This window comes from Bufo gargarizans, chromosome 2, assembly GCF_014858855.1.
Source record: "Bufo gargarizans isolate SCDJY-AF-19 chromosome 2, ASM1485885v1, whole genome shotgun sequence".
Taxonomy (NCBI): Eukaryota; Metazoa; Chordata; class Amphibia; order Anura; family Bufonidae; genus Bufo; species Bufo gargarizans.
The window spans coordinates 68,231,502-68,252,455 of NC_058081.1; the positions used below are offsets into that span (position 1 = coordinate 68,231,502).

The 20,954-nt window shown below is 43.3% G+C and overlaps 1 protein-coding gene across 1 annotated transcript in view; it reads right to left on the reverse strand.

Annotated features, from left to right (window-relative positions):
• The window catches only part of LOC122929444 (prostaglandin E2 receptor EP1 subtype-like), a 29,630-nt gene extending 9,699 nt beyond the window's left edge, over window positions 1-19,931 (reverse strand). The window contains exons 1-2 of the mRNA XM_044283009.1: window positions 19,700-19,931; window positions 18,559-19,429 (exon numbers count right to left, since the gene is read on the reverse strand). Coding sequence (XP_044138944.1) covers window positions 18,559-19,368 — 810 coding nt within the window. The 5' untranslated portion in view covers window positions 19,369-19,429; window positions 19,700-19,931. The remainder of the gene's footprint in view (window positions 1-18,558; window positions 19,430-19,699) is intronic.
• Window positions 19,932-20,954: the final 1,023 nt, after the last annotated feature.

Genomic DNA, 20,954 nt, shown 5'->3' on the forward strand with positions numbered 1-20,954 from the left:
TTAGGGTCTACTGATGAGGACACAGGCTTAGGTAATTAAGTACACTGTCTCTTTAAGGGGCAACAAGCAAATATAACACAGCTCCTTTTAGAGGCAGCAACTCATAGTCGCTTCTTTGCATTACACCCAGGCTTTTGCATATGGCTTTTCATCACAATGACTAAATAATGTACACTCTCTTCTGTTGTGGTATGCCCATCCATATGACACACAGTGTTGCTTACAGGTGGCGGGCAGGCTGGTCTTACAGGTGGCGGGCAGGCTGGTCTTGGTTACAGACTGGCCTGTTATAGAGGCCTTAGCGACTTCCAGGATGCATGGACTAGGTGGCTTCTTTCTACCCATCAGTTCCAGCCTCAACTCCTCCGTGATATTCAGCTTCAGATGCACTAGCAAATCCTTGAAGTACCTTTATTACTAGTACAAATCACCTTCACTATCTAGCTAGTTACTTGCTGTATTAATGCTGGTTTTGCTTCTAGAAGAAGCATCACCGCTTACTCTTCCACCTCTGTCTGTTACTGACCATGAGGTCTGCAGAACACTATTTATCTTTACTTCCAAAAGCTCACACTACATATTTAAGCACCTTATGCAAATCAAGTCACGCGTCCCAAAAGATCTTTGTACCCACACATATTTTCCAACAGTAATAATACAATTAGGCATAGATGTCAGCATTAGCTTAGTGCTGCCTACAACACACACATTTACAATTCATACTTGACACCTTTTTTTAAATTTCAAGCCCAGCCTGCTGTACCTATTATAAAAAAAAGAAAAAAAACACTCATCATCTCCCTGCCAACATTCTAGGTCCCTGTCATGTAAAATTCCTGAAGGACAGGGTCACATGTAACACTACATGGTCAATGTAGTGGCAGTGAGCGGGGGGGGGGCGGTTCAAATTGGCGTTTTAAATTCCGATGATTTCCATTTTGAATTTTGTCTCACAATTCCCTTATTTTCCATTATAAGCATGTTATAACGGAAAACTATAACAGAATTGAAAACGCCGATGTGATTCCTCCCCGAAGTATGTTTTTTTCATCAGGGTATTTTTTTATAGAAAAATAAATGACACAATTTTCTAACATTGCTGTGCAGATAAGGGGTCACCTGCACCGATAAAGTAAGGTATGTTAGCAGAATTGGGTATATTAGAAAATGGTATGATTTTTTTATTCTATAAAGGAGTAATATATAAATATACTGTACAGTGAGGAACAGAAGTTTTTGAACACCCTGTGATTTTGCAGGTTCTCCCACTTAGAAATCATGGAGGGGTCTGAAATTCACATTGTAGGTGCATTCCCACTCTGAGACAGAATAAAAAAGTAAATAAATAAATAAGGAAATCACATTGTATGATTTTGAAAGAATTTATTTGTCTTGCACTGCTGAACATAAGTATTTCAACACCTGAGAAACAGCAAGAATTCTGGCTCTCAAAGACCTGTTACTGCGCCTTTAAAAAGTCCACCTCTACTCCACTCATTAATCTAACTTAGTAGCACCTCTCTGAGCTCTTTAAAGACCCCTGTCCACCCCACAGTCAGTCAGACGCCAACTACTGTCAAAAGACACCAGAGAGAAAATTGTGGACCTCCACAGGGCTGAAAGGGCTACGGGGCAATTACCAATCAGCTTGGTGAAAATAGATCAACTTTTGGAGCAATTGCTGGAAAATGGAAGAGGCTAAAGATGACTGTCAGTCTCCCTCGGACTGGGGCTCCATGCAAGATCTCACCTCGTGGGGTATCACTGATGATAAGTAAGGTGAGAAATCAGCCCAGAACTACAAGGGAGGAGCTGGTCAATGACATGAAGAGAGCTGGGACCACAGTTTCAAAGGTCACTGTCGGTAGAACACACAACGCCGTCATGGTTTCAAATCATGCATTGCACAGAAGGTTCCCCTGCTCAAGTCATCACATGTCCAGGCCCATCTGAAGTTTGCCAATGACCATCTGGATGATCCAGAGGAGGCATGGGGGAAAGTCATGTTGTCAGATGAGACCAAAGTAGAACTTTTTGGTCTAAACTTCACTCGTCGTGTTTGGAGGAAGGGGAGTGGCCTGGCCCTTGATTAAGGGGAGTGGCCTGGGCAACCAGGTGCTATAAATTGAACCACTGAACTCTCCAGAGCTTGCTCTTCCTGAGGCTTGCTCTACTAAGTGGGCTTCTTATTAAGTGGAGTTAAAGAAAAGGCGTTCTAGACAAGGAGCAGGAAACTAAGGCTGGATAGAATTTCCTTGTGTGTTGTTGGCTTAATTCTAGGTAGTCCTTCAACTACAGCAGACAGGGTCTAATTACTTTTTTACTGTTGTAATCCCCATTCAGTATGTGTTGCACAATTGACAACGCAGTCCAGTGCACATCTTGCATGATGTATGCAGTCCTGGAACAGGAGTTCAAGGGTGTATATCTTTGTTCAAGATGTGAGCAAATTACCCGTTTGGAATCGCTAATCGAGTCTCTAAACGGGCAAGTTGCAACACTGAGAGGCATTGACAATTTGCAAAAGAGTTTTCTTCTCACCGAGCAAGCAGTCTTTGGGGTAGATGAGGGGGAGGGTGACAGAGAGGAGGCTGAGGAAAGTGAGGTAGCTAGCTGGGTAACAGTTAGAAAGCGGGGTAGAGGGAAGAGTGCCAGGGAGGCTAGCCCTGATCTGACACACCCCGACAAGTTTGCACGTTTGGCAGATAAGGGGGATGTCAGTCCAGGGACGGCACTGCTGCAGCCGGACACTTCCTCTGCCAGTCAGGGGAATGCCAGCTCCGGTAAGCAGGGGACCAGGAGAGCAGGGCAGGCCAGACAGGTGCTGGTAGTGGGAGACTCCATTATTAGGGGAACAGATAGGGAAATCTGTCACAAAGACCGTGATCGTCGAACGGTGTGTTGTCTTCCTGGCGCTAGAGTTCGACACATTGCGGATCGGGTTGACAGATTACTGGGAGGGGCTGGAGACGATCCAGCGGTCATGGTCCATATCGGAACCAATGACAAAGTTAGAGGTAGGTGGAGAGTCCTTAAAAATGATTTCAGGGATTTAGGTCAAAAGCTGAGGGCAAGGACCTCTAAGGTAGTATTTTCCGAAATACTACCTGTACCACGAGCCACACAAGAAAGGCAGCCGGAGATTAGGGAGATTAACAAGTGGCTCAAGAATTGGTGTAGGATGGATGGGTTTGGGTTCCTGGAGAACCGGGCCGACTTCTCTATCAGCTACAGGCTCTATCGTAGGGACGGGCTGCACCTCAATGGGGAAAAGGCAGTTGTTTTGGGGGAGAAGATGGCTAGAAGGTTGGAGGAGTGTTTAAACTAGGGACTGGGGGGGAGGGTAATTACATTATAGGAGGGGAAGATGCAGATAGAGACCTGGGACGAGGTAATGGAACTGGGGGAAGAATGGAAGGAGGGACTAGAACAGTTCAGAAGGAAAGGTGTAGGGTAAAAAGTATACATAAACATCTTAAATGTATGTATACTAATGCCAGAAGCCTGACTAATAAAACTGGTGAACTGGAATTAGTGATGTGTGAGGAGGACTATGACATAGTGGGAATAACTGAGACATGGCTGGATGATAGCTATGACTGGGCAGTTAATGTACAAGGTTACAGTCTGTTAGAAAGGATTGTCAAAACCGGAGAGGGGGAGGGGTCTGCCTTTATGTAAAGTCCTGTCAGGACCCCACTTTCCCTGACGAAGCCACAGCAGTGGCGAAACATGTCGGGAGGGGTGCCAGAGGTTAGCGCATAGGTTTTAGACAGTTTACGGAGACAGCAATAGCAGGGGAATATAGGATTTTTCAGACCAGCCAGCGGGTGCCTGCCTAGGCGCTATGTTATAATTTAGCAAGTCTCAGCATGGCTGCATCGCAACAACATGTGTACTCCAGAGGGAATTGTATATAAACAGTGACTTATAGCACTCAGCTACTGTGATAACAAATCAACTGCCAGCACATATGAGAGAGAGGTCGTGCTGACTGGTGTACAATATTGCCAGTCTCAGCAACAATATATAACCTCCTCTAAGACAATGAGCGATAGCTCAACATTGCTGCGTCTGAAGGGTTGAGACAAACAGTCCACTAAATAAGTGGTTACTGGGTATGAACACGGTGCACTGAGTGTTTCAGCACAATCTACATGAAATAAAAAGTTATCTATCCCAACTGGCCCACCAATGAGGGGTTAAACATATAGTGTTAGGTATATGCACTCCTGGTCCAATTGGTCACATATGACTACATTCCATTGAATTCCCTGCATTGAGGATATTCCTGTACAAAATAGCCCCACAGGAATACAGATCAGCATATACTCCATATAACTATCATACAGCGGTTGCTAACTCTAGCAGCAGCAGATAGTTTATTACAGGAGACAAATACATATAAACTATCTCTACCGTAATCTGACAGTTTTAAATCATATTCCCTTATTAGAATTTGTGTTTCACTATTTTTAAGTAATAATTAATAAAGATATATTTTTAATATCAGTTAGAGACCCCGACAGGGATTTTTTTGGTCCTATGACCGCTTGTCACATGTCCTGTCTAAAGCCCACACTCCGTGAAGATAGAAGTGAGGGACATGAACATGTGGAGTCACTGTGGGTAGAGATATATGGAGCTAAAAACAACAATGAATTACTATCAGGAGTTTACTATAAACCACCTAATATACCAGAGTCCACAGAAAATCAACTACTAAACGAGATAGATGAGGCGGCAAATCATAATGAGGTGGTTATTATGGGGGACTTCAACTACCCAGATATAGACTGGGAAACTGAAAGCTGTACATCTCATAAAGGAAACAGGTTCTTGGCAATAACCAAACACAATTACCTTTCCCAACTGGTTCAGGACCCAACTAGAGGGACGGCCATACTGGACTTAGTATTAACCAATAGGCCTGACAGAACAACAGATGTGCAGGTTGGGGGACACCTGGAAAATAGTGACCATAAACTAATAACCTTCCAATTATCATTCAAAATAGCGTTTATACAGGGAGGAACAAAAATACCCTCAAAAAAGCTAAATTTAGCCAACTAAGAGAGGCCATAGGCCTAACTAACTGGGACAAAGTCCTCAAAAATAAAAAATACAGCCACAAAATGGGATATCTTTAAAAGCATCCTAAAATCTCATTGTGAGAGGTACATACCTTATGGGAATAAAAGGTTAAGGAACAAGAAGAAACCAATGTGGATAAATAGAACTGTAAAGAAAGCAATAAATGACAAAAAGAAAGCATATAAAACACTAAAACAGGAAGGTAGCACGGAAGCACTGAAAAACTATAAGGAAAAAAATAGAACATGTAAAAAACAAATAAAAGCGGCCAAACTAGAGACCGAGAGATTAATTGCCAAAGAGAGTAAAACTAACCCTAAAATGTTCTTCAATTATATAAATGTTAAAAAGTATAAATCTGAAGGTGTCGGCCCTTTAAAGAGTAATGAGGGGGAAGTCGCAGAGAGCGACGAGGAGAAAGCAAAGCTGTTAAATATTTTTTTCTCCAATGTATTCACTGAGGAAAATAAACTGCCAGATGACATGCCGAATGTAAAAATAAATTCCCCATTAAAAGTGTCCTGTCTGACCCAGGAAGAAGTACATCAGCGACTTAAAAATATTAAAATAGACAAATCGCCAGGACCGGATGGCATACACCCCGTATCCTAAGAGAATTAAGTAATGTCATAGCCAGACCCTTATTTCTGATATTTGCGGACTTTATACTGACAGGGAATGTCCCACAGGATTGGCTCATGGCAAATGTGGTGCCAATATTCAAAAAGGGTCCAAACACAGACCCCGGAAACTATAGGCCGGTAAGTTTAACATCTGTTGTGGGTAAACTGTTTGAAGGTTTTCTGAGAGATGCTATCTTAGAGCATCTCAACAGAAATAAGCAAATGACGCCATATCAGCATGGCTTTGTGAGGGATCGGTCATGTCAGACTAATTTAATCAGTTTGTATGAGGAGGTAAGTTCTAGACTTGACAGCGGCGAATCAATGGATGTCGTATATCTGGACTTCTTCAAAGCATTTGACACTGTACCACATAAAAGGTTAGTATATAAAATGAGAATGCTCGGACTGGGAGAAAACGTCTGTAAGTGGGTAAGTAACTGGCTCAGTGATAGAAAACAGAGGGTGGGTATTAATGGTACACACTCAGATTGGGTCACTGTCACTAGTGGGGTACCTCAGGGGTCAATATTGGGCCCTATTCTCTTCAATATATTTATGAATGGTCTTGTAGAAGGCTTGCATAGTAAAGTATCAATTTTCGCAGATGACACTAAACTGTGTAAAGTAATTAACACTGAAGAGGACACTATACTACTACAGAGGGATCTGGATAGATTGGAGGCTTGGGCAGATAAGTGGCAGATGAGGTTTAACACTGACAAATGTAAAGTTATGCACATGGGAAGGAATAATGCAAGTCACCCGTACATACTAAATGGGAAAACACTCAGTAACACTGACATGGAAAAGGATCTAGGAATTTTAATAAACAGCAAACTAAGCTGCAAAAACCAGTGTCAGGCAGCGGCTGCCAAGGCCAATAAAATAATGGGTTGCATCAGAAGGGGCATAGATGCCCGTGATAAGAACATAGTCCTACCACTTTACAAATCGCTAGTCAGACCACACATGGAGTACTGTGTACAGTTCTGGGCTCCTGTGAACAAGGCGGACATAGCAGAGCTGGAGAGGATTCAGAGGAGGGCAACTAAAGTAATAACTGGAATGGGGCAACTACAGTACCCTGAAAGATTATCAAAAAGACGACTGAGGGGAGATGTAATTAATATGTATAAATATATCAGGGGTCAGTACAGACATCTATCCCATCATCTATTTATCCCCAGGACTGTGACTGTGACGAGGGGACATCCTCTGCGTCTGGAGGAAAGAAGGTTTGTACACAAACATAGAAGAGGATTCTTTACGGTAAGAGCAGTGAGACTATGGAACTCTCTGCCTGAGGAGGTGGTGATGGTGAGTACAATAAAGGAATTCAAGAGGGGCCTGGATGTATTTCTGGAGAGTAATAATATTACAGGCTATAGCTACAAGAGAGGGGTCATTGATCCAGGGAGTTATTCAGAATTTTTTATTCCCCTAAAGTGAGAAAAATTGGCTTCTACCTCACAGTTTGTTTTTTTTTTGCCTTCCTCTGGATCAACTTGCAGGATAACAGGCCGAACTGGATGGACAAATGTCTTTTTTCGGGCTTATGTACTATGTTACTAGTTGCATCCCAAGAACACCATCCCTACTGTGAAGCATGGTGGTGGTAACATCATGCTTTGGGGGTACTTTTATGTGAAGGGGACAGGACGAATGCACTGTATTAAGGAGAGGATGAATGGGGCAATTTATTGTGAAATTTTGAACAACAACCTCCTTCCCTCAGTCAGTGCATTGAAGATGGGTCGTGGCTGAGTCTTCCAACATGACAACGACCCGAAGCACACAGCCAGGATAACCAAGGAGTGGCTCCGTAAGAAGCATATCAAGGTTCTGGCGTCTCCAGACCTAAGTCCAATAGAACATCTTTGGAGGGAGCTGAAACTCTGTGTTGCTCAGCGAGTGGGCCAAAATCCCTGTTGCAGTGTGTGCAAACCTGGTCAAGAACTACAGGAAGCGTTTGACCTCTGTAATTGCAAACAAAAGCTTCTGTACCAAATATTAACACTGATTTTCTCAGGTGTTCAAATACTTATGTTCAGCAGTGCAAGACAAATACATTCTTTAAAAATCATACAATGCAATGTGATTTCCTGATTTTTTTTAATTTTTATTCTGTCTCTCAGAGTGGGAATGCACCTACAATGTGAATTTCAGACCCCTCCATGATTTCTAAGTGGGAGAATTTGCAAAATCACAGGGTGTTCAAATACTTCTGTTCCTCACTGTGTATATATATATATATATATATATATAGGAAACGAAAAAAGGACAGCACTCCAAATAAAAGTGATGATGATTTAATCACCCATGTGCAGGCAACGTTTCAGCTCATACAAGAGCCTTTGTCAAGCAATGAACACAGTAAAAGAAGGGGCATATATAGGCCAACCCCTATGACATCACAAAGTAATCAATTAACAATAAAGTGCAAATAGTGCATCAATAATATATAGAAAAAATACACAAAATTGTGAGACAAGGTAGATACAGTGACCAATCAATATTATGTCCAATACATCATACAATAAATGCATAATCGCACAAAACTGTATAAAGATAAATAGATTGGAAAATACATATCAGGTGTATATAGTATATATTAAGTGGGAAAGACTGAACGATGCTGCAAAAAAGAGGAGGAGCGATAGCCTACCCTGTGTTGCCAACCATGTCACACACGCCATGTATCGCCATTACGGCGTTCAGATGGATCCAGTGCGCACGCGCCAAGTCATGTGAACAGCAAGATGTAACTTCCGCAGATGACGCAGCCCGAGCATGCGCATATAGGTAAAGAGCTGCGTCGGCCATCTTGGAAATGGTACAAAACCTCAGATGTAAACAAAGAGGCGCAAATAATGAACCAAATTGTACATATGATAATCGTGTGGCGAAAATATGCGCAAAGAAATAAAGAAACAATATTATTAAGCAATATATAGTTATTCACCAATGTGTGTGCGCCAGCCTGATACTGAACAGAATAGCGCTAAACGGAAATAATGCCGTTTACCTGTTAGTGTGCCCATGGTGAACAAGAAAAGGGATGCATACTAAAGATGCAGCCCAATTCAAGAAGGCACCAACTGGAACAAAACCCGCAACATTGCTGCAGGTATGTCACAGAAGGGCCCATAGTTCCCAATGGACACACAATCATAAAGGACACACAATGAACAACATAATGCATTAAATAAGAAAAAATGCATCCAAGCTATAAAACATGGACAATGTTTCAAGACATGTGGGCAATTGTGGAACACATCGGGTACGCTTCACCTCATCAACCTGCAGCATCATTCTTTTTCTTCTTTTTTTCACAGGCAAGAATGATGCTGCAGGTTGATGAGGTGTTCATTGCTTGACAAAGGCTCTTGTATGAGCTGAAACGTTGCCTGCACATGGGTGATTAAATCATCATCACTTTTATTTGGAGTGCTGTCCTTTTTTCGTTTCCTATTGATGGGGTAAGCTGCTACATCCCTGGACATAGCACCCTTTTTGTATTCCGGTGCCGCCATTGTTTTCTTTTTTTATATATATATATATATATATATATATATATATCCGGAAAAACGAGCGGCACTCCAATAGATAAAAGTAAGTGAACCTTTTATTCACCCAGGTGGTGCAACGTTTTGGCTCTAAACTTGAGCCTTTTTCAAGCAAAAATACAACTCAAGCAACAACTTATGTTTGAGTTGTATTTTTGCTTGAAAAAGGCTCAAGTTTAGAGCTGAAACGTTGCACCACCTGGGTGAATAAAAGGTTCACTTACTTTTATCTATTGGAGTGCCGCTAGTTTTTCCGGATATGTTCATTGGGGTAAGAAGCCTATTCCCCTTGGGACGTGCACCCAAACCGTGTGTTTATCTGAAACAGTGCCGCCATTTTTCTTAACATGATTGGTTATAAGGAGGGTACAACACTTCAGGTCATAGATAGAGCCACACAGCAGCATCCTGGAAGAAGCCACAGCCTGTATAATAGGCCTGTGATTAAGACCAGCCAGTCTGACACCTCTAAGCAACACCATGCGTTGTGAAAAAGGGCATCACACTAAGGCCTCATGCACACGACCGTTATTTCATTCCGTGTCCGTTGTTCCGTTTTTCGTGATTTTCTGCGGACCCATTGACTTTCAATGGGACAGTTGAAAACTCAGCTAATGCACCGTTTGTTATCCGCGTCCGTGATCCGTGGTTTCAGTCCGTCAAAAAAATATAACCTATTTTTTTCACGGAAAACGGTTCGCGGACCCATTCAAGTCAATGGATCTGTGAAAAAACGCGGAGGCACACAAGATTGTCATCCGCGTCCGCATCAGTTTTTTCCTATCATTTGCATGGAAAACTTGACACACGGAAACAAAAACGACACGGATAACGGAACAACGGAACCCCTTTTTGCGGACCACAAAAAAATACTGTTGTGTGCATGAGGCCTAATAAGGAGAGTTTGTGCAGTGGTTGTGAGGATGGACATATCATAACCTGGGAGTGCCTGTTGCAGATTGTACACTACTTTGCCATGTGAAGATACAGCTGTGGTGATAACTGCAGATACAACCCTCCACATTGCTGCCACTCTGATTAGACTAAGGCCTCATGCACACGACCGTTTTTTTTCACGGCCCGCAAAAACGGGGTCCGTGGGTCCGTGATCCGTGACCGTTTTTTCATCCGTGGGTCTTCCTTGATTTTTGGAGGATCCACGGACATGAAAAAAATGTCGTTTTGGCGTCCGCCTGGCCGTGCGGAGCCAAACGGATCCGTCCTGAATTACAATGCAAGTCAATGGGGACGGATCCATTTGACGTTGACACAATATGGTGCAATTGCAAACGGATCCGTCCCCATTGACTTTCAATGTAAAGTCAGGAGTCCCTTTACTTTCACACTTGTGTTCATAATGCAGACGGTGGCTCCGTTCAGAGCGGATCCGTCTGCATTATATTGTTAAAACATTTCTAAGTGTGAAAATAGCCTCAGACGGATCCGTCCAGACTTTACATTGAAAGTCAATGGGGGACGGATCCGTTTGAAAATTGAGCCACAGTGTGTCATCTTCAAACGGATCTGTCCCCATTGACTTACATTATAAGTCTGGACGGATCCGCTTGCCTCCGCACGGCCAGGCGGACACCCGAACATAACTTGAAGCGTCCCCATCACCATGGGAACGCCTCTACGTTATAATATACTGTCGGATATGAGCTACATCGTGAAACTCATTTCCGACAGTATATTCTAACACAGAGGCGTTCCCATGGTGATGGGGACGCTTCAGGTTAGAATATACTGAAAAACAGTGTACATGACTGCCCCCTGCTGCCTGGCAGCACCCGATCTCTTACAGGGGGCTGTGATCAGCACAATTAACTCCTCAGGTGCCGCACCTGAAGGGGTTAATTGTACTATCATATCCCCCTGTAAGAGATCAGGGCTGCCAGGCAGCAGGGGGCAGACCCCCCCCCTCCCCAGTTTGAATATCGTTGGTGGCACAGTGTGCGCCCAATCGGGCCCCCCCCTTCCTCCCTCTATTGTTAAAAATCGTTGGTGGCACAGTGTGCGCCCACCATCGGCCCCCCTCTCTCTATAGTAGTAACAACCATTGGTGGCAGTGTGCGGCCTCCCATTCCCCCCCCCCCCCATCATTGGTGGCAGCGGAGTTCCGATCGGAGTCCCAGTTTAATCGCTGGGGCTCCGATCGGTAACCATGGCAACCATGAAGCTACTGCAGCCCTGGTTGCCATGGTTACTTAGCAATAGTACAACAGTAGAAGATTCATACTTACCTGCTTGCTGCTGCGATGTCTGTGACCGTCCGGGAGCTCCACCTACTGGTAAGTGAAAGGTCTGTGCGGCGCATTGCTAAAGAACTGTCACTTACCAGTAGGAGGAGCTCCCGGCCGGTCACAGACATCGCAGCAGCAAGCAGGTAAGTATGAATCTTCTACTGTTGTACTATTGCTAAGTAACCATGGCAACCAGGGCTGCAGTAGCTGTGCCACCAACGATATTCAAACTGGGGAGGGGGGGGTCTGCCCCCTGCTGCCTGGCAGCCCTGATCTCTTACAGGGGAATATGATAGTACAATTAACCCCTTTAGGTGCCGCACCTGAAGGGGTTAATTGTGCTATCATATCCCCCTGTAAGAGATCGGGTGGTGCCAGGCAGCAGGGGGCAGTCTTGTACAAAGTTTGCAGTGTATTCTAACTAGAAGCGTCCCCATCACCATGGGAACGCTTCTGTGTTAGAATATACTGTCGGAAATGAGTTTTCACGAAGTGAAAACTTAGATCAGAAAAAGCTTTTATGCAGACGGATCTTCGGATCCGTCTGTATGAAAGCAACCTACGGCCACGGATCACGGACACGGATGCCAATCTTGTGTGCATCCGTGTTCTTTCACGGACCCATTGACTTGAATGGGTCCGTGAACCGTTGTCCGTCAAAAAAATAGGACAGGTCATATTTTTTTGACGGACAGGATACACGGATCACGGCCTCGGCTGCAAAACGGTGCATTTTCCGATTTTTCCACGGACCCATTGAAAGTCAATGGGTCCACGAAAAAAAACGGAAAACGGCACAACGGCCACGGATGCACACAACGGTCGTGTGCATGAGGCCTAAATCCAGAAGGTTATCACCAGGGGGTTCAGGTACAGGGCAAGCCATTAGGAGAGTGAGTTGTTGCCTTTTAGAGGGACTGAGATATATTTGTCTGTTGCCATTTAACCTCTTTTTTTTTTCATTTCTGCATTTTCATTTTTCTTCCTTGTCTTCCCGAAGTCATAACTTTTTTATTTTTCCGTTCACATAGCCTTATGACAGCTTGTTTTCTTGCGGGACAAGTTGTACTTTCTAATGCCACCATTTAATATGACATACAATGTAGTGGGAAGTGGAAGAAATTTTTTTAAAATGAGGTGGAATTGGAAAAAAAATGCAATTACGCCACACTTCTGTCCCTACGGCATTCTCTATGCAGAAAAACTGACCTGTGCCCTTTATTCTCTAGGTCAGTGTGATTACAACGATACCACATATGTGTAGTTTTTTTTTGTGTTTTAATACTGAAAAAAAAAACTTTTTTTTTGCATTGCCATATTCTTTTCTGACCCCCATAACTTTTTTTTATAGTTATGTCTACCGTGCTGTGTGGGGGCCATACCATTTTGGACTGTGTGTGTGACATTTTGATCACATTTTATTCAATTTTTTGGGGTAAGACAAGCGATAAAAAAATTGCACATTGTCCATTTTGATATTTTTTTCCGTTACGCCATTCACTGTATGGGTTAAATATTTTAATCATTTATGGCTTATACTGTGATTCTATAGAACTACGGTATAAGCTCCAATTGCTGTTACCCTATGTTGGCCTGCCACCTGCTGGTCAACATAGGAACTGCAGCTCTAATATGCTGGATCTCTTCGGAGAGACTCAGCGTATTAGAATTAATGACTGGCTTCCCGATCGCTGCATGGGGGAACTGGTCGTAACCCACTTGATCATGGCATCTAAAGGCTTAAATGCATTGTTGCTGGTCACAGACATGAGCCGTAGTCCTCTACTATTTCAAACAGCAGAGACCCGCTAGCTACGGCGCCCGCTGGATGCGCAAGCAGGTGCCATGTTTAAAGACTAAGTCCCCTTTCACATGTGCATTCCGGGAACACCCGCGATTTTTCAGCGCAAGTGCAAAATATTGTAATGCGTTTTGCACTCGCGTGAGAAAAATTGCGCGTGTTTGGTACCAAAACCAGAACTTCTTGACAGAAGTTCGGGCTTGGGATCGGTGTTCTGTAGATTGTATTATTTTCCCTTATAACATGGTTGTAAGGGAAAATAATAGCATTCTGAATACAGAATGCATAGTAAAATAGCGCTGGAGGGGTTAAAAATAATAACAAATTATTTAACTCACCTTAGTCCACTTGCTCGCGTAGCCGGCATCTCCTTCTGTCTTCATCTTAGCTTTGTGTAGCAACAAGGACCTGTGGTGACGTCACTCCAGTCATCACATGATCCATCACCATGGTAAAAGATCATGTGATGGACCATGTGATGACTGTGACGTCACCACAGGTCCTTGTTGCTACACAAAGCTATGATCAAGACAGAAGGAGATGCCCTCCAGCGTTATTTTACTATGCATGTATTCAGAATGCTATTATTTTCCCTTATAACCATGTTATAAGGGAAAATAATAATGATCGGGTCTCCATCCCGATCGTCTCCTAGCAACCGTGCGTGAAAATCGCACCGCATCCGCACTTGCTTGCGGATGCATGCGATTTTCACGCAACCCCATTCACTTCTATGGGGCCTGCGTTCTATGGGGCCTTCTATGGAGCATGCTGCGATTTTCACGCAACGCATAAGTGATGCGTGAAAATCACCGCTCATGTGAACAGCCCCATAGAAATGAATGGGTCGGTATTCAGTGCGGGTGCAATGCGTTCAACTCACGCATCGCATCCGCGTGGAATACTCGCCCGTGTGAAAGGGGCCTTAGGGTTAAAGAGATAGTGTGCCTAATCAACCTGTTACCCCTAAGGCTGAGTTCACACGGGCGAGATTTCCGCGCGGGTGCAATGCGAGAGGTGAACGCATTGCACCCGCACTGAATCCGTTTTTTTTCACGCATCAATTCTGCAATGCTTGAAAATCACAGCATGCTCTATATTTTGCGTTTTTTTTATGCAGGACAGGCCCCATAGAAGTGAATGGGGCTGAGTGAAAACCGCAAGCATCCGCAAGCAAGTGCGGATGCGGTGCGATTTTCACGCATGGTTGCTAGGTGACAGTCTATTCACTGTATTATTTTCCCTTATAACATGGTTATAAGGGAAAATAATAGCATTCAGAATACAGAATGCTTAGTAGGTGATCAATTGAGGGTTAAAAAAAAAAAATATTAACTCACCTACTCCTCTTGATCGCGTAGTTCCCGGTCTCTTCTTTACTTCTTTAATGATGAATTACCGGCTAGGACCTGTGGTGACGTCAGATCACATGCTCCAATCACATGGTCCATCACCGTGGTGATGGACCACCACGGTGGAGAGGAGAAGGTGAGTTATTTTTTTAAAAAAAATTTAACCCTCAATTGATCACCTACTAAGCATTCTTTATTCAGAATGCTATTATTTTCCATTATAACCATGTTATAAGGGAAAATAATAACATCTACACAACACCGAACCCAAACCTGAACTTCTGTGAAGAGGTTCGGGTCTGGGTACCACAGTCAGTTTTTTATCACGCGCGTGCAAAACTTAACATCGGAACGCAATCGCAGTCAAAACTGACTGCAATTGCGTACCTAATCGCGCGGGTTTGCCGCAATACACCGGGACGCATCCGGACCTAATCCGGACACGCCCGTGTGAACCCAGCCTAAGACTGTGCCCTCATTGAAAGACTGTAACCAATAAGCCCTCATGCACATGACTGTGCCCATATTGCTGTCTGCAAACCATGGATCCGCAAAATACGGACACCTCCTATTTTCAATACGCATATTTCTCACTCCCATTACTTGAAATGACTATTCTTGTCCACAATACAGGCAAGAATGGGACATGTTATATAATTTGCAGAACGGACACACAGATGCAGACAGCACACGGATGACATGTGTGTGCTGTTTTTTTTTTTTTTTTTGACTGAATAATAGAAATTAATGCAGCATTGTGCAATCTGCAAAAAATGCAGATCAGAAACAGATGCAAAATATGGCCATGTGCATGAGGGCTAAGCCTGCTGACTGACAAAAGACTGTTGTAAGCAGCAAGCTTGTTTTCCCACAAGAGACCAGTAAAAAATGGCTTGTTCAAAGAGTCCCTGGGCTTTCACACAATTTAATTTCATTTAATAGATAATGGTGTAACTAGCAACTTTCTAAATCACTTCATTTAAAAAATCTGCCTGCGTGCACCTGAAAAAAGCTGTAAGGTCATGGCCACTAGGGGGCTCACTTCCACCTAAGTTGCAGTACACAAAAGATGGCTGAAAGGAAATGGGGGCATGTCAGAGCTAGCTGAGATCCTGAGCCTGATAAAAGAACTGCTTCTACACAGCTTCTGAAGATAACAGGAGCCTACATGTCTGTAAGTGTGATTTACCCCTTTTTATCTGTTCTGTGACCTCGGGAGCTGAAAACAACCAGAGTGGGAAGTAAGGAAAAGTACGTCACAGGAGCACAGTGCTGGAAGATTCCACAGTAGGATATGCCCCCTACTTGTTAGAGAAATGCATCTAGCTGTGCATCTGAAGGGAGGAATAATTAGGCTAATAGAGACAGTAGGGGAGCCAAAATATAACTGTTCCTTCACAGCTATAATTGTAAAAACAAGCACAGCCATTATGCAAACTTTAAGTTAAAACTCTGCCTGATTCCTTCTACTAGTGTAGAGCAGGGCGCCAAGCATACCACTTGGGGCCAAAATAATTATGTGGATACTGGATGGAGTGGGTCTAATGGCTCCACAGGATATGTGTGTGGATATGTGTGTCTTTACCAGGGTTTCCGGGAACCCTAAGGCTCCACAGAACCTGTAGGGTTCCATGGAAGGGCACATTAGCAAGAGCATCACATGTCCTGTAGGGAGGGAAAAGTGGACCCATTAGATTTCTGAAATATTGGCAGGTAAAGTAGTTGACCACTGTCCCCAGAACATACATCTGGCTAAGAATTCTATGATTTTATCCACCACACATTGAGCTTTTTGAGATAATGGCAGGAGAAGGAGTTCCTTGAGATGAAATTACAATTTCCAACATTTGGCAGAGCGGTTGGGAACCAGTGCCCTAAATCACGTTGTATGTTAGACACCATTGTGTACGGCTGGAGTTAGGTCAAGTAGATGGACTGTGGGTTAGTTTGTGGACTTGGTTGACTTGGTTGAAGGACATGTACCTGAGCTTTGAGTCACAGCCTCCTGAGAGATGGGAATTCTGCTAAATATAGTTCTATTATGCAAGACAAACATACTGTATGTTCAGTCACCATGGAAAAAAGTTACATATAGAGTTAATGGGGAAACCTCAGCAAGAAAATATAATTTATTATGGTATAGCGCTGGATTTTCCTTCTCCCACATTCCTGAGAATGTAGAACATGAATTATTAGAATAAATGACTGAACTTAAGTCTTTTTTACCCCTATCCACCATGTGATCATGCAGGAATGAGAAACTCAGATGGACAAAGTGCAGAGACAGCAGGGAAAGGAACATGTATGGGGTGAGGACAGAGGATGAGGGAAACCAGAAGAGTGAGGTGGAGAGACGGATGAATGATGCTAAGAAACAACATAAAAGATAAAATAATGAGCAACACCTAGTAACGATGGCACCAGATCACCGAACAGACAAGAATCTACATATATTTTATGTCTTCAGCATTGCAAACTGCTTCTTCTTCAGACATACTGGTGCCAGGATCACTGCTTGTTACACTTTTCATGACAGCTCTGCAAGTCTTTGTCCTACTTTGCCAATAACAGTACGTTCTGTCCCTACTACGTAGGTGTCACTTTCCACCTACACAAGTATCTGTGCATAGTATCCTATATATGCAACAGTGCCCGTCCCTTTATGTATTACCTTGTCCATGCAGCAGTAGCAGTCCTTCTGTATATAGAAAACCTTGTGCATGCAGTGCCATTCTCTTTATATAAAACCCTAGGCATGCCATAGTGCCAGTCCCTCTGTATATAACCTTGTCTAATTAGCAGTACCAGTCTCCATATATATAACATTTTTAATAAAGAAGTGCCAGTCTCCGTATATATAAATAATCTTGCCCATATAAAAGTGTCAGTCTCCTTATATATCACCTTGCCGATATAACAGTGCCAGTCTCTCTCTCTCTCTCTCTATATATATATATATATATTTATATATAACATTGTCCACATTAACAGTGCCAGTCTCTCTCTCTCTCTCTCTCTCTATATATATATATATCATGTCTCTTAGTGAACAATAGTTGAATAGGTTTGCAAATTGATTAATAATTCTACAATGTTGTGTATACAGCTCCTATGCAAACCTATGTGTCCCCATGGTTGCATGCAACTTCTGTTCTGGAGACATATGGAAAGTAGTATGACGGACAGTCAGACTATACAAAGCTGAGCTCCACTTGGTCTCCTCCTGTGGGCAGCCGCCAGTCACCTTGATCAGGACAACCTTGTCTTCCTACCATCAATGTTGCATGCTGTGGATAAAACCCCTTCAGTTCTCTTTGTGAATGGCACGCTTGCCATGTGTTATTGTTGTATGGTATGAATTTCTGCGCTTGCTCAGTTTTTGTCCTTCAATGTCATCTGTGTCCATTTCTTCTTATAAGATATGGACCAACGGACCCCTTTGATATCTCATTCTGAGGTGCTGCAGTGTTATTGTGGGGGGGGGGATCTTTGTACTGCAGTGGCGCACATGTATTTAGAATATTTCTCAATGCATTCCTTCAGCGTCATTGTATGCACAGATGTAGCAGGGCCAAATTTGTCAGTGAGCTGATTTTTTATGCCATTGAAGTAACTCACTAAATTAACATGATTCAGTAGATTTACTTGCAGTTCTATCGTAATCGCATGAGAAGCTGTGTTAAGTGACAAACGCGGCTCTGCTACATTTAGATATATCTTGCGTTGGTAGAACCTGCCTTTCCAACTTTTACAGTGATAGCTATCTGTTCTTATAAGTTGTATTCAAGAGAGCAGTTGTTATATGGGGGAGGGATGAGATAATAAAGGTCTAATACATTAGAATGCAGAGTACATAAGATACATAAAGGTCCTTACCAGTAGTGGACTCCAGCAAACACAAGAAACAATGGTAATTGCCAACAGTTGAACCATCATTTCCAGGTCATGGGAATGGGCACCTTGACGCCTTCTTCTGCGATCCTCCCCTGAGGCTCGTAAGAGTCGAGCCCGAAGTAACGTAACTCCAACTATTAAATTACACACCAATGCTGCCACCAATGATCCAAGACCAAGCCCAGAGAACAGCAGGCAAAATCCTGGAGGCCCCTGTAGAAAACACCAGGTTCCTGAAGGTTGAAGCCCATATGTACCATAACCAAGGAGCGGTAGAGTAGACATCAGAAGAGCTACAGCCCAAGCTACACCTAGGCCAATCCGAGCTCGGGTTTGGGTAACAACAGCAGAATGCCACAGTGGTTTTGTAAGGCCAATGCAACGCTCAAGTGCCATAAGAAGCCCAAGAAGTAATGGTGAAAGTCCAAAAAATACCATGCAACCCCCAAGAAACTGACATCCAACCACTGGTAAGACTCCATTAGAATATAGCCACAGGACAAAGGATCCAGTTATAAGATGTCCCGCCAGGTCTGTCAAAAGGAGCCCTGATGCCAAGAGTAGAAACTGTGCCCTTGATCGTCGTAGTCTTCGGGAGTGAGAGTAGGCTCGTGCCAGGATCCAAAGGCCTAGGGCATTCGATAATGCCCCAATAGCCATGGAGAGGGATGGAAGAAGTGGGGTAGATGCAGAAGGATTAGATGATGGTGGAGTGGAGTAGAAGGAAGAAGTTGGAGGAGAGGAGGAGAACACAAGGGGAAGGGAGGAATTGGAGTGTAGTGGTGGATACATCAGAGGAGAAGAAGGTTTAGTTTTTCTATGATGATAGAAAATGTTATAAATAATAGAAAGACTGACGAAGAAGATGACCAAGTTGGCCATATGAGTACAACAAGAGGGATGGTAGGTGGGATGGATGAGAAAAACAAAAGGGAAATTAAAGTTAGTATTTGTATTAATAGTTAAATACCACCCCTACAATGTACCAGTACAGCAGATAAATAATATGAAAGGCTAAAAGTAATCACAATTAATTATAGAAAACTGCTAATCTGAATATAATATAGAAACACATACAGTTCCTATGACATCTTGAACCACCCCCCAACACTTTGATACTCACCCCGGTGTGGGGTATCTTGGAGTGAGACAATCCCGGGGTGTGTCTCTGCTTTACCCACAGTCCATGATGTCTGATTATCTCACTTCACACTGCCAAATAGTACAATACAGTGTCCTCCTGGGTTTTAGTCGTGGCCCGTTCTGGTCAATGTCTTCTTAATGTCAACACATCCCTTACTTCTCGTGTCTTCTTCTCTTCATGAACTTGATCTCTGTGATGTCTCAGAGCTCAGTCTGTCGTCTATACTTCCACCTCCCTATCTCACTTGCAGTGTTCTCTAATGCTTCCCTCATCCTCCCCTGGATGGTGCCTCCTCCTCTTTCTGAAGGGACCAGAAGAAGAGAATGTGAGAGAATAAAGGGTCAGAAATCAGAAAACAGCGAGTAGCAAAATAGAGAAAGTCATGAGATTAGAATTGACCTGAGGAATATTCAAGAAATATGAGGGACCTTAAACTTATAAGGTGGTGATAAACACCGTGTACAATGCTCCATGAGTAAAGACCTTGAAAGAAAATAGTTAAAGTCATCTTCTTGTGAATTATTATAGAGACAAAAATCTTATGTGTTCCCCTAGTAAAGATCCCATTACAACAGGTCCTACTGCAGGTATCTCTGATGCCCATCACCAGTGGTCATCACGTGAACATGGAGGAATACACATCCGCACAAAATTATAGAACATAGGTAGGTCTGTCAGTGTCTTGATCTCTTGGTTTCCGTCGCTATCTGCCTAGTTCTTGCTTCTGTCTTCTGGCAGATATTTCTGTTTATCAAGACTTCTGGCCTTTTACATGATATCAAATATAACCCCCACCCCTCAGACACACACAGTGTTCTGCACGGAGGGTGCCGCTCCTAATAAGGCAGCAAATCCCTGGAGATTCCCCAATTCCAGGACCCTGGAAAATTTCATTCTTTGCAGCTCTAGCTGTGCTAAGACAGCAGTGCCAGAGGTGTGAACCCCATACAGAGGACATTAGGATACGGCCAGCAATGGGATAGTGGATATGGTGGAGATTAGGAGAGAGTTGTGTTGGAGGTCTGAAGGGATGTGTAGACGTAGTGGAAATTATTAGTCTATGGTGTAGAGGATGACTGGAGTATAGATGTGTGGAGGGTTTACAGGAAAAGGGCTAAGTACTTATATCATAAGTCCACTACTGGAAAATGGGTATTATGGCAACACAAATGGCTGTAAAATTCCATGTGGAGATGTTTCTGCAGATCCTTGTAGTAAGACACTGTGGTGTAGT